The following is a 17,601-nucleotide window of genomic DNA, read 5'->3' on the forward strand; positions in this document are numbered from 1 at the left end:
ATCGACGAATGAAAAAGAAAAAAAAGCAGTGAATCACCATTTTCCATTTTGGAATATGCACCATTTATTTTAAATAAACTCCTCGTGAATTAAATTTGGCAATATACCCTTTTCTTGTATCTCCAGCCATCTCCAGGATGGCCGCGCTCGCGCTCCATTACACCAAATAAAATTACTATTGCTTCAAATCGTTCGATCTTTACAGACAACGTTTGCCTCTTGTACGTTGAACAAGGAAATGCTTTCGATAATATCGTTTCTGAAATAGAAGCGTTTCCTTTAAAAAGTAATCGCATTTTTAACGACGATTTAAACGCGTTTCCTCATGGATATTTAACGAGGATTTTAACAAAAAAAAAAGAAAAAAAAATGATCGACACTTTTATACAAAACGCATTGTGCGAAAAATATAATATCCAGTAAGAAAACTGCGCGATCGAGTTATAAAACGAATTATTTATGTGAACAATTGCACTGTGAACGAAGCACCAAAAAAAAACAATCGCAGAATCATTGGACGTAACTTGTTAACGATTTACCAACATCCGAAGCAATAAACGTCGATACGTATTTTTCACATGGAGGAAGAGGAAGGTTTACTTATATGATTCCTTAAGGACGGTGCTAATGAAAAATCTCTACGCTTCGAAACCTTCGTAAGTCGAACGATTTTAAAATGACTTCTACAATTTCGAATATCCGACTCGAATCTCCTATTAATCACCATTATATAATCTTTAATACGGATATAAAATCAACTATACGTATATATAGTTTCGATCCGTGTTCTCACGGATATTATACGAACGTCGATTAATATCAGGATTGATCGCTAAGTTAAACGAAAGTAGAATGAAAATGTCGATGACGATATACAAAGAGATCGTAATAGGAAAGAAGGAACCATTCTCGAGTTCAAGTCAGCTACGTTGAAACAAGGTTTCACGCGAAATTACCGGGACAATATTCTACGTTGCGTCAGACTTTACAGTTCACTCTGTCACATTCCTCAACGTGGAGATTATATTAAACGCTCTCTCTCTCTCTCTCTCTCTCTCTCTCTCTCTTTCTCTCTACGCTATACATCTAATGAGATCAGAATTATTGCGAGTTATATGATATCCGGAATTGTCGATTGAACGCCTCTAAAAATGAATAATAATAAATATCGATGGGAGGGGTAATTAGCTATTTCTGGTCGATCGATCGATCCAGAAACATTTCCTACTTTTCCTTTACGGTAGATATATATATATATCGGTGATTCGGTTCTCGAGAAAGTATCTCGATAATTACGAAAGTTTGGCATTTGAGAGACACACACACCGCGTTAAACACGCAACACGCGCGTACAAGTTCGAGGCATTCGAAGAAGTGGCATTCGAGAAAATACTAGCTCGAGTCGTCTATGAATCCCTTGGTTGTTGCGTCGTTACGCTATTACACCCGACTTACAACAATGCGTATACAACGATACGATTAACTCGATACAAAAGCTAAGTCTTTCCGTTGACAATTTTGATTTCAGATATATCACATTTACGACCGTGATAAAAAGTAAAATTTGAATCGACACTTCTCGTACGTCGAAGATCCACGCGTCCAAGATTTTATCACACATCAAACGTCTCAAACGCGATTTCCAATCCGATTCACGCGAAACAATCCCAAATATTACATGTATATTACTAGTAAATAGATGTATATGATATATATATATATATATATATATATATATATATAGGTGGTACGCATATTATACATTGTTACATTCACGGAAAAATCGATCTCGAAAATATATATAAAGGTTCAACAGGCTGTCGGGAAGAAAGGAACCAGATTGGATTTGTATCGAGCGATACGGCTATCGAGAAAAATTCTTATTTACAATAGAGAACTTGGCCTGTTTTTTCCCTCTGTCTCTCTCTCTCTCTGTCTCTCTTTCTCTCTCTCTCTCTCTCTCTCTCACACACACACACATACACACGTTTGATTCGTTTCCTCAACGACTCGCGAGAAATTTGCACGATGAGATCCGTTCGTATTCCCATTATGAAAGTGTTCCGTTTTTTTTTTTTTTTTTTTTATACATGATTATCAGCTATAACGTTGCAGTTACCGTTAAAAGAGCAGCGCCCGTCAAAATTCCTGGTAACGAAACAATAATTGTCCAGCCACCCCGAATAAAATCGTAAGAAACGTCGACGAGCGTTTTTGAAAATTGTGAACGCGGCGACAAAATTGCAAAAGTTCGCATCTCGAAGCTCGTATTCGTTTCGATCGAACGGCTCCAAGGCCACGATCTTCCATTGCGTTGCATCGTGGCTGGATGCGCGTCCAATTCGACGCAGATTCGGCGCGCGACAAAACGAATTTGAGCTCGATAGGAACAAGCTAAGGGAAAGTTCTTAAAACGAGCACGTTGTACATTTGGCCATGGTAGGTACATTTGGCGAATCTCTCGATCGAAACCCTCGCTTCCAAACGACTATTCGATTCCATCGGGTGGAATGGTAATACAACTAACGAAAACACGTCTTTTTGAATTGGTTGAGAAACACGTGTAGATACATGGAGTCTACATCGACGAAACGAGTGCTGGAATCGCCTAACGATTGTCGTTTGGAACCAAATTTTTCGACGGATTGCGGGCTGCTTTTTATAGAGTCGTTCGACCTGGACTGATCCGTGCCCTCGACGCAAGCTTGTCTCAGCCAATCCCGTAGATTCCACGTTCTCTCCATCAGATTCGAGGAATGTTTCTCAACGGTACAAACGCTGGTTGTGAAACCGCTATTGGGACCATATTGGGCGATAATGTTTTGCGTGGTGGGTGTCGGTGGTTGGGTCACCGTTAACTGGGATAGGATGTTCGACTGAATGTTTGGAGTTGGACCGAACGTTCCTGCAAAGTACACCGAGTTACAGACTTTGAAGATTTGGAGAATCTTTTTTATATATATATATATATTAATATCATTCGTTATCCATACGGACGAGAGGAGATTGCTCGTGCGAGGAATTTCTCTTCACCTTGTATATTATTCGATTCGGCGGCAAGATGATGGAAACGCAGCCATCGCAAATACGAATACATCAAAGTTGGGGGCGGTGGTATGTTGGTGTCCTGACGTTTATTCAGCACGCCCCATATCTCACGTATTTCCGAGTTTAGGTTTTCCAGACTTGCGATGATTTCCGTCGACTCCTGGTAGTGATCCGGTTTGTCTGAGTACGAAGGATCAAGACCACGAGATGGAAAATAAATTCTTGAGTGGAAATAAATCAACGAAAGGCGGGATTTCGAAGTCTCGAAGAAATGAACTTGAAAGAAAATTAAGCAACAAAACAGAGAGAGGATATATAATCGAGAAACAATCGACGGCAGAATAGAAAGAGAGTCGATTACATGGAGGGGGCTCACCTATGAACGTGTCAGTTCCGAGATCGGTTGAACTGACGCCGCTGCTCACGCTCGACATATCGCTCAACGTCAATTCCTCGTTTTTCGTCGCGTTCGCGTCGTTCTCGTTCGTTTTCGCGTTAACCACTCTCTCCAAAGATTGCTCCAAATGCCTCAGATGGATCACTTTCTCGCCCAAAAGGCTCTTGGTTCGATGCAAATTCACCTCCATGTCCGAAAGTTCGCGTTCTTCCTAAAAATTGAATTGAACGAACGTACGAAGAGATGCGACGGATTCGAACATAAAAAGAATCGTAACTCGACGAAAGAGTTTACAATCGTACCTGAAGCAATTGTTCGAGGGTCGCTTTGACGCTACGCTGCTTCCAAGCCCTCTGCCTCCCTTGGAACACGTTCTCCTGATGTCGAAGCGCCTCCCGTGCTCTCTTCACTGAATCCCTTTCGACGTGAATTCGGTGCCGGAAGAACTCCAGCTCCGAAGAGGCGTTCGCCGGTGCTAGAAAATCGAGCAGAATCCTTTCCGGTGTCACCCGATGAGCTCGGACACGAGCTATGCTAATGAAAGCGAGCGTGCGAGTAAAGGGATAATCAAAAAGAAAAAAGAAGAAGAAGAAGAAGAAAATTAAAAACTAAAAAATTCTACGCGGGAGGATGAAGGAAAATAAAAAATATGATGGTGCACTTACGAATAGGTGAGGGAGAGTGCAAGCCGCTAGTTAAAGTAGAGCGTATAGATGCCTGGGGAAAGAAATAAAAACGAGGACGAATAAAAACGACGAGTGTAAAGAAACTTTACTCCGAATTAAAAAGCGATTAAGCTGTAATCGATATAATATTTGTAATGATGGAAATATCTGTCTCAAACTACGAAGATGTAAAAATGTGTTTTTTACTGCTTCTGGAACACGGATTTGATTACTTGGACAACTAAGAAGCCATCTCTGTGGAGAAAGTTACCTTTGTCTTGGAAAGGATATCGCAATGTGTAGGCCGTTTCGTTGCTTGGCAATTGATCACCGAGATCCTCGAGCTTCTCCAACTGTTTTCTTATATTTTCGACTGGATTTTCGAGATTGTTGTTATTGTTGTTAATATTATTGCCAGTGGTTGAACTCGGTTTGGCTTGGATCGTCGGTTTCTTGGCGAAGTTCTTCTTGCCGGTTGTTACGTTCGCGTTCGTCTCGCTGGCGATGCTCGTTTCGTCGGAATGGAATCTCACATTTTTCGCGTTCGACGTAGCTGCGCTCTTCTGAAACCCCGAGTTCGCCTTCTGAACCGAGTTCTGTTCGTTCGGATCGTGCAATTCTTCCGACTGCTCGTTCGTCGTCGTCCGAGTCTCGGGCGGTTTAGTGTTCGTCGTCGCCGAGCTCGAGTGCGTGTTTCGTAATGGGATACTGCGAGCACGATTTAAGGCCTATAGCCAGACATTAGGACGAATCGCATGAACATGAGGGAGTACCTTCACAGTTTGCGCTCGAAAGATTCGAAAGATTCTCGACGAGTATCGACAATCGATAATCGCCATTTGCGCGGAGATAGATAAATATTATTCTCTCTTCTGTTCGGATCAATGACGAGCGAACGTCATTCATAGAAAAATTACGCGCGTACGCGTGATAAGATGGGAAATACGATACGCGCGCAAACAAGCGTCACGTTTAACCGTGAAGGTACTGGAATTGGTGACGTGGAGGATGGATGTGCAATAACTTAATCAACTAGTACAGTGAACACTCGATCCAAATATAAATATCGTAACATATCGTGGATAAAAACCGTGCTTCCGACTGATTTTGTTAAAGTCATGGCACGTACAAGTGGTTCAGAGCGCGATCCAACATGTCAACCCTTTGCGATTCAATTCGTTTCTCTGATTTCACGCGCCCTCCTCTTGTATGACGCCGCTACAATGGCGCGACATCCTAAAATATTGCAATGAAATGCCGAATGTTTGCTGCAACTATTATTAATGGAAAAGCAAACGGTTGACCGGAATGAAAACTAGCGAAATGACACGTTTAAACGATTAAACTCACTTTTGATCCGACGACTCGGTCCTGTCGGTTCTCGTCCTCGTCGACGTCGACCTCTCCGTCTCCGAGGCGGTCGTGTATCCCTCCTTCCTCCTACTCCTCCTCTCGATAGCCGAACGAACCTCCTTCTTCAATTTCATGTATTTTTCCTTCAACGCCATGTACTTATCTTGGAGCAATCGCTTCTCGCACCTCATCTTCTCGAACTCGATGCTTTCTTGGTGAATAGCGCGACCCGTCTGTTTCTTAGCCTCTTTCTCAGCGTCGCGCGAGAAATCGGCGCGAATCTCTTCCAAACACTGCTTGTACATCTTGCGCGTGCGATCCTCCTGAAACACCATCTTATTCTTATTCGCGTGGAAATGTGGAAACGCGTGTATCTTCCCTCCTAAGTCTTCGTCTTCTATCCTGTTGAGATTTCGTTTCATCGTTTTTTTTTTTTTTTTTTTTTTTTGCATCGAAACGACATACGTGTATGAATAAAAGCAGCATGCAATGCGTGTGTCTAGGTCGTAAAGTAGTATAAGGGTGCTTCTTTGCGATAGCATACACTGCCACTTTATTATTATTTCTTCGTATAGTATAATATCTTCTGAATACAATCAACTTAAAAGAATAATCCTTCGGATACAATGATCGTAAAATTTGTGATTTGTCTTAATAATATCCTATATAAGGCGCTTTAGACTGGACGGTGTCGTACAATATCGGGCCGAACGTGGAATTATATATCGCACATCTAATTTACATCTAATTGTAAAAGGAATCGATAAGCGAATAGCTTTGTTGCGTTCGTAGAAAAAAAGTGACGTTTAACGAGTTAATTAATCGTTGCGTAACGCTAACAGCTCGCACCATACGGATAACATAATATCTTTGAAAGGAAAATCGTATAAAATGCTATAAATCGACGAGATCTAACTAGATCTTCGAAAAAATAGAAAAATTACTCTATTATGCGTCGATATAATACAATATAACTAGCTAAAACTACTTATAATAATAGACACCGTCAGGTACTTACATTGACTCTAAAATCGCGTAGGATTTCGACAAGACGACTCTCGTGTTCCTCCGTAATTTTCGTGATATTTTCCCTTTGCTGTGCCCGTAATTGTTTGCGCAACTCGTCGAACTCTTTATCCAATTCCTTCTTCATTGTTTTGATCCTCGCTTGGTGTTGCTTGCTCAACTTGATCTCGCTGAGTTTGGCGAGCTTCTCCTCGTCCAAGTCGCGTTCGTGTTCGTTCTCCAATTTCCCCATCTCCTGATTCCTCAGCTCCAACAATTCTCCCTTTCTTTCGTCGAGTTCGGTCTTCAAATTCGCCAAGATCTCTTGCCTCTCCTTTTCGTAGCAAACCTCCAATTCGGCCTTTACCTTTCTCAGATTCTCCAACTTGGCCTCGTCCATTTCGGCGATTAATTTTTGAATTTCTCGTTCCTCCTTAACGAATGATAAAAATTGATAAAAACGTATAAAAAAATATACATATATATACGTTATAAGGTTAAAATCGTCAAAGATGAAGTAGAAAAATACCTTCTCGACCATCTTTCGCCTCATATCCTCCAACTTGTCGCTCAGATTCTTCTCTAATTGCTTCTTCTGCTCCGCAAAATTCTCCTCCAATTCTTTTTTCATTTGTTCCAGCTTGTCCTTGTACTCTTTCCTCAACGCCTCGATGTCCTTCTCGTGCTCCTGACTCAATTTCGCTTTCGTCTCCTCCAGCTTCTTGCTCTGATCTTGTTGCTTCGTTGCCTCGTTGGCTTCCTTTCGCGAGATATCGCGTGTCTCTTGATTGATCTTAGAAAAATCCGAAGTCTCGTCGTCGTCGGTCTGCTCGTTGCGCGGGAACTCCACTCTCAATTTGTTCTTCCGCCTTAGTTCCGAGTCGCTGTAATCGGTCTCGCTCTTCGAAACCAGATCGATGTTCTTAATCTTGTTGAATTTGTTGGTGAACGTGTAGTCCAAACTGCTTTCCCTCGACAAACTCTCTCCGGACAAACTGTCCCTGGTCATTTGCATACGGTGTTCCTTCTCGGAAGCGTTCTGAGGGGCGAACTTTTTACGAAGTTCGTTCTCAGGCACGTTTCTTACGACGAACCTTTTGCCCACGATCTTCCCGTTTTGCGTCTTCGACGCTTCGATCCTTTCCGACGATAAGCTCTTCTTGATACATCCGTCGATCTTGTCCTCGGGATCATCCTTGCTTTCCTCGCCCGTGAATCTTTGGCCGATTTTCTGCGCCGAGGGGCTCCACTCGGTGTCTCGATTCGAGAGCATAGCGAGCACCTCTTGCTCGTCAGATTCGGATTCCGACTCGTATTCAGACCTGGAGTAAGTGTACTTGATATCCACTTCCTTCTCTATGTCGAAACGTACGCTTTTCCTCTCCTCGTCCACCGGTCTGTCGTCTGATCCAAGAAGATCGAATCGTTAAAATTCGACGCGACGCGATAATAACGCGATAGAGAATTCAACTTACCGTCCTCGGATTGTTTCTCCCTGAGAATCGACTTCAACTTGTCCCCGCTGTCTTTGTTGGTCTCGTCCGGGATCGACGAGATACGGAACTCGTCGAGTTTACCGGTTTCGTGGATAGGCGTGGTGTCCCTGCTCCTGTTGCTCTTCAGAAACATGGTCCCTCCACCGCTCAGAGTCAACTCCTTCTGTTGGCCGAATTGGCTCGGATGCTTCTCCTTGTCGAACTTGTCGGATTTCTCCGACCTGGCCAACGTGTTGATGCTAAGTTTATCGATGTCTATGATGTTCTCCTCGGAGCTAAACCTGCTTGACAACTGCTCCCAATCCTTCTCGTGCCTCGGGCTGAGAGACTCCGATCTCTTGAGCACCTCTTTCAGGTCTATCTCCTGCTGCTTTGGGCTGGTGGTGGTCGTGTTGGTGGTCGACGGGGCCGTCTCCAGAAGCTTGGGACACTCGTAGAATCTCGGATCTTGGAACTTGAGGTTCGTGTAATCCCTGCCGGCCCTGTTAGTCGCCAACGGATTGTCCTCCCGTTTCGATTGTTGCTTCTCTTGGCTCCCGCCGCCATCCTTCTTCCTCGTACCGTCGATCTTGTCCAATTTTTTCAACGGCGCCAGCTTCGTAGGGATTCTGGTAGGTGGCAGATTGTTCTTGGCGGATTGCTTGGCGGATTCTTTGGACGAAGATGTTTCCTTGGGCAGAGTTGCTTCCTCGTTGGACTCGAGCTCCTTGGCCGTTGTCTTCGAGTCCTCTTCTGTCGATCAGAGGCAGAAAGCAAACTTTGTGTAACTTGGTGAAGTTGTTTCGTTGCGAGTAGACAGAAAGAGAGAGAGAAAGGAGGGAAAAGCTTGGAAGAAGAGGCAGGCACGAGTCGATAGTCGTTCCAAGGATCAGAGAAACGCGCGCAAACATTTCCCCGCTCACGATGACCCTCTCGAGTGAAAAGAGGCGACAGTGTCAACGTTCCCTCGCGAGCGAGTCAACGACTGTTTTCCACTCTTTTCCCTCCTCTTTTTTTACACTCGGCACAGAGATAAGAGGAACAGCGATGAAATGGATAAGAAAATATGCCTAAAAGCCGAGAAGAGTGCAGAGGCGATTATTATGTAACAGCGAGGAGTAGAGTTGTCGCGTATAAAATGTCATGCATTTTTTTCCAGCTCTCCCCTTCACTTATCGAAAGAAAAAAAGAAGAAGAAGAAAAAAGAAAGGAAAATGAGAGATGAAAGAGAAAATAAGTCTTTTTCGCGAGCAAAAAAGATAAAAAAAAAGTATCGGATTTCATGAATCGATTTGTAAGATTCTGTGGACTAAATATGTTATTTCGTTTTCGTCAGTTAGGTTTGCATTGAAAAATTGATAGCGAACAAATTCATGCATATTCATGATAATATTTATCACCACGAGTCCCGAGAGAAACGGACCAAACAAATATTTTTACAATTATTCAAAATCCTCTTAACGTAGTTGTCGTTCTAAAAGAAAAAAAAAAAAAAAAAAAAAAAAAATTCAAAATCGTATTTATAAAATAATCCATCGCGAGTTTCGTTTCCATTTACAGAGCGAGAGGGAGGATGTTATTTCATAACCACCGCTTCAGAGAAATCTACGATGGGGTGGAAATTTAAAAAAAAAAAAAGAAAAAAAGAAAAACCAACCCAACCTTCAGAGCGCGCCTTTAATCTTCCTCTTTATCCGATGCAAAAACGAGAGAGAATATATATTAAAAAGACGGAACTATCAACAAATATTGACTTTTCGCGCGTCCACAGTTCTCAGGTCTAGGCCGCAAAAACCACAGCATGTTGACACGGCTTTAAACACTGCTTTCGATCTCTGACTAACGATAATCGATACTCCGTATAATTCGATGACAATATTTAAAATAAAGAAGAAAAAAAAAAAAAGAAAAAAAGAAGAAAAAGAAGATACACGTATTATTTCGGCAAATGTTTACCATGCCCATCGTGGAATCGTGGTTCGAAGCTCATATCGTAATCGTCTTTGTTGCCTGGTTGCCGAAAGGGTGACAAGTGTATCGAAATTCTAGTTCGTAAACGAGAGAGCCAATAAATTCACGTGAACGGCAATTGATCGTGTACCCTTTTGAGATTGTGTCACCACCGTTTGGACGGCATAGAACCGTGGCGAAGAACACAACGACACCGACAACGACAACGATGATCCGCGTTCGATGGACGAGGACGCGATAATTGGACGGATCTACGTTCAAGCAACTATTACGTACTTTCACGAACGAGTGCACCGACACGTGAGTGCTGGCTTAACGAATGTATCGTTAGCACGGTGAGGAAAGACTTTGAGGGGTTCTCTGTTCTCGCAGGCAGAGGCGAGTCCGCGCGCGCGGCCATCACCGAGGAAAATCGCGCGACAAATCGGCGCGATACAAGTTTATTGTCCTCGAGCCGATTGCAGTTTGAACTTGCCGGCCTTTAGTTCACCCGGTTCACTCGATCCGTTTCACTTTCTACGAAAACAATCGTTTCGTTTTTAACGGTCGGCCCGCTCGACGAGATACCCTTTTCGCGATGAACTCTGACGACGACGAGGAGCAATTTAATTTACTGCCCGTATTTTTCGAAAAGAAAAAAAGAAGAAGAAGAAGAAGAAGAAGAAGAAGGAGAAAAAGAAAACTAAAAAAGAAACGATTATCGATGTTTGTTACATAAAAGCGAGGACGCGAGGGAGAGCCGCGATAAGATTAACAACGTTACCGCAATCGATACGCACGTGTTCGTAAATAATTAACAAACGAAACGAATTCGGTACGGTGTGCCGATTGTGTCGCGCTACGCGAATCGCGAAAGGTTACATAAAACTCGCGAGACTGACTCCGTGTGGCTATGAACTATACGCCGCGTTACGTAAAAATACCGAGCCAATAAGTGGAGGCTATTTCGTTGCCGGCCGATCTGTGGTCATTGGAAAAGAAAACGAAGCGGTTTGTAATTGTACGAAGTCAAGCTTCAAGGTCAAGCGCAAAAGAATATTCCTACTTTACGTAATTGCTATGAATCCGTCTGAATATATTGTGCGACCAAATATGCGATGAATGATTAATCCAGATTTAAAAAAAAAAAAAAAAAAAAGGAAAAAAAAAGAAAAGGGAAAGAATAAAGTGGAAAAAATTGAAAGATTATACGGACAAAGTTTCGTTGAAAAAATTTAACGAAAAGCCAAAATTCCGTTTCAAAAGTTTGCTGAACCGACATAAACATATATATATATATATGTATAAGTGTCTGTGTGTTATTTAATTTTGACGCGAATCGTTTAAATTTTGGCAATCGAACAAGAGCAGAGAACAGACGAAAAGCGCGCCATCTAGCGAGGCTCACGGGCACTCGTCCAATTTTCATCATAATAAAAATTAGGAAATAATCTTTGATTTTTAAACAGATCCCGCTATCTTATCTTGTTTACTACTGGAATTCGTATCGACGATTCGTTCGAATTAGAAAAGAGATAGATACGGACGAATTGTTATCGAAACATTGTTATCGAACGAAAATCAGATTCTCTGAAAAGAGAATGGTTTCGCTCGGCGAAGCGTGGGATCGTCAATTTCGATCGATCGAGAAACGAACGTTTGATTTCACGTTTGATGGGAATGAATGTCGAGCAAAGTGATAAGTGAACGTTCACGTAGTAGTCTTTTCTTTCGGGTGCGAGGTTTAACCCTTTGCACGACAACGTTGACAGCACAAGATGCAAAGAAAAAAAGAAAAAAAAAAGAATCATGCGATTGCGATTCCATGATACGAATATAATGCTTTATTTATACACCATGATCTACATACATGTACAAAACGCGAATATACGTTGTATATCGATAGTAACCTACTTTCGTCATCAGTAGGAAACATGTCGGTTGATAAAAAAATATTATTACACATCGTGTTTTATTCGTAATCAGTCTTCTCCTCGATTCTTCGCGTTCTACGAGTCGTCGATAAGTGACGATCGTAGAACGGGGCAAATACAAATGAAAAGCTCATAATTATAATAAAGATAATCCTTATTAATTCTTTTTTTTTTTTTTTTTTTTTTTTAAATAGTAAAAATATTCAAGCATCTTTAAGCATTCGTAACGTAATACGTTCACGGTGTACATTATCGCGTACAATTTCTACATCCGAATTACTTTGGTGAACTGTCGCAATTGAAATTGAAGAAGAATCATTTTATTTACTTACGAGCCTTTCAAACGTGCGATTGTATCATAATACACGCGTTCTACCTCCAATCTAAACTAACAACGGTGCAGCAATAAAAAAGGAATGGATGATGCATCGGTTAATCAGTCTTTGTCTCTATTAAGCGCAAAGTGCAGCCAAGTGATATCAGTCCAAGTGCAAAGGGTTAATCCTATATTTTCCATTCAGCCGTAATGACGAGGCAATCCGTACCGACGCTGATCTGCCTGGCGTTAACAGGCTTGGCATTGCTCGCAGCTCTGGCCTGCTCGACCATCTCCTTGTACACGGCGTCCAGGGGATGTTGCCAGGTGGTAGTTCCGGTGGAAGCTTGGTAATAGTACCAAGCACCGCTCGTTTCGTGGAAGCATGGTAGCCAGCCCTTGGGGAGGGCCGCCATCAGGCCCTCCCGAGCCAAACTCAGGAGGTGTGGTTCTGTATCCGGGTCGATTCCCAACCGCCTCGCATATTCGAGTACCTCTGAAAAAGCACACGTGCTCCATTAGCTGATTACAAGCCGGCCGGTGGACCGTGAGCTTTCGTTTCGTTTCGGGGTGTATAGGTATTAATTTGGCTGGAAACAAGTGTTCGCCATGTTCAAATGCGTGCACATCGAACGTCTTGTTTTTTTTTTTTTTTTTTTTTTGAAACGAGGTCAAGGATTCGATCAGGAGAGAGAACAAAGAAGTTGTTCGGGTTTCTTTGGATTTAATTTAATTTCTTTCTTCCCCCAACTATCGTTCGTAAGATAAAATTCGATGATGTTGAAGTTTTTTTTTTTTATATCTCGTCGAAGATTAGAATTTATAAACTATCAGATAAGTTATAAATATACTCGTCGATAAGTAATAAAGAAAGTATTAATAATCAAGTGAAACAAGTAATTTCAAGGTTCCCCGAGCCATTGTATATAAAAAGATAACGCAACGCAAGGTTCATCGATTGTAGACCAGGTGGAAGTACACGTGGCGATACGCGCAATTGTTTCTGTAGAGAATTAGAGGGACGTCGAAAAATATTCGTGCATCATAAATTCTATAGTGATCTTATATAGGTACGAAAATTAATTTTCTGAAATCATTAACCGTGAAACGAAAGTTCGAGTGATCCGCGCATCAAACTTCAATTCAATTAGTGGTAATGTTTCACAGAGAGTTTCACGTTCGTTGTATTCATCTAAATAAATTTTCTTTGATTGATCCTAATTAGGATTGTGTCTAAATTAATTTCATATTTACGGATAAAGTAAGATAAAATAAAGATCTGCAATAAAATATCTACGATATTGTACATATCACTATACAAAAGTCACAAAAATACGCTTAAAGATGAAAAAAAAAAAAATGAATCCATTACAAAGTTAATTTCACCATTCCGTTTAATTAAATATCTCATTTGTTGCATCCCATCGAATTTCTCTTATAAATAATTTATCCTCGTATTAAAAACAACAACTTTTTCCAACGAAAATTGATTTCATTTATGACGAATAAACTCAAAGTTTTTCTCCAAGGAATTTCTTCGTTTTTTCATTATTATCGAGTATCTTTCGCACGAAAATTAATTCTTGTAAACGTGAAAAGAGCGAGCGAAATAATGCATCGAGCATCGGAAATACCGATGTCTAAGATCAAACATACGATTAACGGCAAAGTCGGCGAATAAAGAGTCGTTTGTGCCTTCAATCAAGGATGTTGAAAGGTTTACACTTTCTTAGGAAACTGAAATCGCGACGACAGCGCTGCAAAGAGGACCGATTTAAAATTCCATCATGGAAGTCTTTGACAGGTGGCTCCGGGTACGGGGGAAACCGCCACATCTGTCTTCCTTGCGGTGGCTAAAATTTCGTAACCATCACACTGGTTACGCGCAAAAGTTTCACCCGTTTTGTGGACAATCGCGCGAAACGAAGCGGTAGGACGAATTCTGCCCTCGTTTTTGGACCACTCGATGCATTTTGACCCATGGAAACTGGCCAATGGCACGGATACCAAGGTGGGAGGTCCTCGAGGCTTATGACAAAACTTTCGCCGCACTGCGGATTCTATTGATTTTCCTCGCCACGCTACGGGTACGGGCTCAGTGTTCCCGTACGAGCAGGGTGTAAATAAACAAGAAAACTCACCTCCGAAATTATTCAACTCTGTCATTTTCTCCATGACTTTTTACCATTTTAATCCCTTGTTCCTTTATTTATTTAACAATTTTTATCCGATTCTTCCTCCCCTTAAGTGAATTTACCAGTTGGCCATTTTCGAATATAATTCGAATTTTTGAAATATTTTAATTTTCGTTTTCTTTTTAGCGTCTTTCTAAACAAAAAAGTAATTAGCTGTCGTCTCGAAATATTCGTGTAAGGAGAGATATCTATTTAATCGTGCCTTTTCGAATGTACAACGGTGGTTCTATCGATAAAGATTAAATTAAATCCAACAAAACAATATATTCCTGGGACAAAGAACCCATATCTCGTTCCTCTGAATTACAAGCAATTACGATATATATTCATGCTTTCTTTTTTTTTACGTAACGTATCGTTGAATATTATAATCGAATACTCGATGTAGATTATTTAACCTTTGATCAGGCTAATTAACTGTTTCGCGGCATGATTCATACGATAATTCAGAGGAAGCGGAGAAAAGGGTGAGGAAACGCGGCAGGATGATAGAAATCGCGTACCCGAGGCACCGATTCCCAAATCAATCACCCTCTTTTCCAAGGATTAAGAGGGAAGGGGAGAGAGAAAGAGAGAGAGAGAGAGAGAGAGAGAAAGGGAGCCGGAAGTGTGGATGACAGTCGCGAAGAAAACCACCCCGTGCTAGATCGATCGTGACACCAAAGATGGAAGGATGGGTTGGAGGAGGCTGGTGGCATACGGTGGTTTTAAATTCGTGGTTTTTCCACGTACCTTCGTCTGACGGGTGCGAGACTCCGTCGAAGATCTCCTTGCACACGATCGTGGCTGCGCTTTCCTGAGAAATACTCATGCTAGCACGAACAGCCGATTTCCAGGTGCAGGAGGTTCACATAACACGTCAAACGTGGACGTGCCTGGGCCACGGACGATCAACGGAATAGCCGCGTGGACCGATAAACGTCATTTTACTCGCAACGACGAGACGCGTGCACGCGAAACTTTCGCTCCGCCGACGAGGCCTGTCCGACGACAGTCAATGTTCAGTCCGACTTGAATGTAGGCGGTGGAAGGAGGAGCGAGCACGAAGCGTGCAGCGCCCTCGGTAGCCTGACCTCGAACTAGGCCAATGATAAGGAAACGAGTCACAGCCAGCGGCAACTGTCTTATCGATTAACCGAAAAAACACCGATGCCGTTCTTGTTGGCATCGCCGCGCGGGAAATATATCTCGATCCAGGATGCACGAGTTCTGATCTCTTTTTTTTCTTTCCTTTTTTTTTCACTCCTCTTTTTTTTTTCCCCCAATATTCTAGGTTGATTCGCGTCAAAGAGAATTGGAGTGGAACGCATCGCTTCTGTGTATGGTCTAGGGAATGGAACGATGAGATGAAGATGACTCGTTTGTCACTTTGACTTATTTTTGTCGTTTAGTTTGTCTTTTTTTTAAATGAAATTTAAATTATTATTATTATTTTTTTTTTTTTAATCAATGGATCGTCACTGTACATTATTACATTACGATATTTTAGAATCGTAGAAATGAATCATATTTGTGAAAAGTAGGTCTCATTATTTGGACCTGAATGGTGTTAAAAAATAAAAGAGCTTGTTTTTTTATCGGTTTAACGTGATAGATATTATTAAAAATCAAAGATCCAATATAAATATATTACATATAAATGAATGAATAATGTATCGTTGCACCGACATTTATAAATGCAATCAATTGCTATTGGGAGAATGGATGATACGTATTTTTAGAAATGAATAGAATTATGGATAGAAATCTATATTAATTTTTAAATATTCGATATTTATATTTTATCAATTATCGTCTAAGAACTAGTAAGAACGATCGTAGCGCCAATATAACCAACACTAAACTTCTACTAGAGAATAACAGATTTCTTCTTTGTCGGCGGTTTATGATGTGGAAGTTTCCCCCTAGACAATACGTATATTCTTAAATAAAATAAAAAAGAAACATTCTAATTATAGAAATATATTTTTTCTTTCTATCAATAATGCATTAATATTCATATTACTCGTTATACAAATTGCAAAATTGTATATAATCGAATCGTTATATTTGACCGTTCACCGTAGAGATGGCGCCAACGTATGCTTAAATATCTCTAAAATTCATCTCTTTTACCGTAGATTACTAACGACCGTCTAGTAAATTATTTCATTACCAAATGCACAAATTCTATAAATTGCATTAAACTTTAATCACGTTCATTCAATGAATATTCAATTTTTGCATATTTAAGACGTTTAACTATTTATTTATGCAATATGCGATATTATATTTTGACTTCGTTATGAGAAGTACTTAAATATTTTTTAATATCATTATGCAAATGCATACTAAACTTTGAAACGTAAAATTTTTATTACGAAAACAGGAAAATGTATAAAAAATGGACGCATATTAGTATCGTGAAATTCAATATTATAAATTATTATATTTAATCATTCAATAGAAATTACATATTAATATTCATATTTTTTTAATTTGTGAATTAAATTTATAGCGAGAGTTTCTTCTTAAATTTTAAAGCAATATAGATTTATAAAATGTAGATAAAAATTTTACACTAGAAGGGCAAAATTCTGAACAATAAAATCCATAAAAATTAGCAATAGAAACAACAAATTGATCGTAATAAATAATAATTTTATAATTCAGATATCGATAAATATCTGTATTTCGTCGATTAATAGCAAATGAAAATCATACAATTTGAAACAAGAACACGGATAAATCATTAATAAAACAAAAAATTCTTTCGCTGAAACACAATTCACTTAAACGCATAAAAATCACACAAAAGATAAAAGAAAATCATAAAACTACAAGAGATAATCTATTTAAAAATGAATAAAAATTTCTGTTTTAAGAAATGTTTTTCACGATACTTTTATTATTCAGACACGTCTTGATTCCGTTTGACTTTACTTAACTTTAGTCTCAAACGATAAATCGTTACGGTGCAATCAACTATATCCAATCTTATTCGCCTGTATACAATAAAGAAGAACCGTAAGGATGATTTTTCTCGAAGGATAGATCGTTTCGAGAAATAAAATTGACTCGAGAAGACGTATCAGACATGCATTGATTCGATGGAAGACCGGTATTTTCAATATCTTTCCCCATTTTCTCCGCGGTACCAGTTACGCGAGAGACTTGTCGCGTTTCCAGCAACAACGAAAATAATGATCGGGCATCGATTGGGACATTTAAATTTCACGCTCTATAGAAAACAACGAAGACCACCGAATCACGGTGTTAACGTT

At 40.4% G+C, this 17,601-nt stretch overlaps 1 protein-coding gene across 2 annotated transcripts; it reads right to left on the reverse strand.

The window, feature by feature from the left end:
• Positions 1-39: 39 nt before the first annotated feature.
• Positions 40-15,419, reverse strand: Cep164 (centrosomal protein 164). 2 transcript variants are annotated; one of them, XM_031919621.2, is made up of 11 exons: positions 15,071-15,419; positions 12,373-12,639; positions 7,944-8,696; positions 6,998-7,872; positions 6,482-6,901; positions 5,461-5,786; positions 4,382-4,818; positions 3,748-3,920; positions 3,425-3,656; positions 3,034-3,324; positions 40-2,905 (listed from the first exon to the last, which is right to left on the reverse strand). In XM_031919621.2, the coding sequence occupies exons 1-11, from the start codon at positions 15,147-15,149 to the stop codon at positions 2,523-2,525; spliced, it is 4,236 nt and encodes a 1,411-aa protein (XP_031775481.2). In that variant the 5' UTR covers positions 15,150-15,419; the 3' UTR covers positions 40-2,522. The 2 variants fall into 2 exon arrangements, with proteins under 2 accessions (XP_031775481.2, XP_031775490.2); XM_031919630.2 differs by lacking the exons at positions 12,373-12,639; positions 15,071-15,419 and adding an exon at positions 9,900-10,660.
• Positions 15,420-17,601: the final 2,182 nt, after the last annotated feature.

Source organism: Apis florea, unplaced genomic scaffold, assembly GCF_048593485.1.
Source record: "Apis florea isolate Af1SG1 unplaced genomic scaffold, ASM4859348v1 contig_1615_pilon, whole genome shotgun sequence".
Classification (NCBI taxonomy): Eukaryota; Metazoa; Arthropoda; class Insecta; order Hymenoptera; family Apidae; genus Apis; species Apis florea.

Coding starts and splice junctions, on each gene's coding strand:
- Cep164 (XM_031919621.2), bottom strand. CDS start 15,149: ATGAGTATTTCTCAGGAAAGCGCAGCCACGATCGTGTGCAAGGAGATC. Junction 12,640..15,070: donor CTCGCACCCGTCAGACGAAG/GTACGTGGAAAA, acceptor GTGCTTTTTCAG/AGGTACTCGAATATGCGAGG. Junction 4,819..5,460: donor ACCGAGTCGTCGGATCAAAA/GTGAGTTTAATC, acceptor TCGTGCTCGCAG/TATCCCATTACGAAACACGC.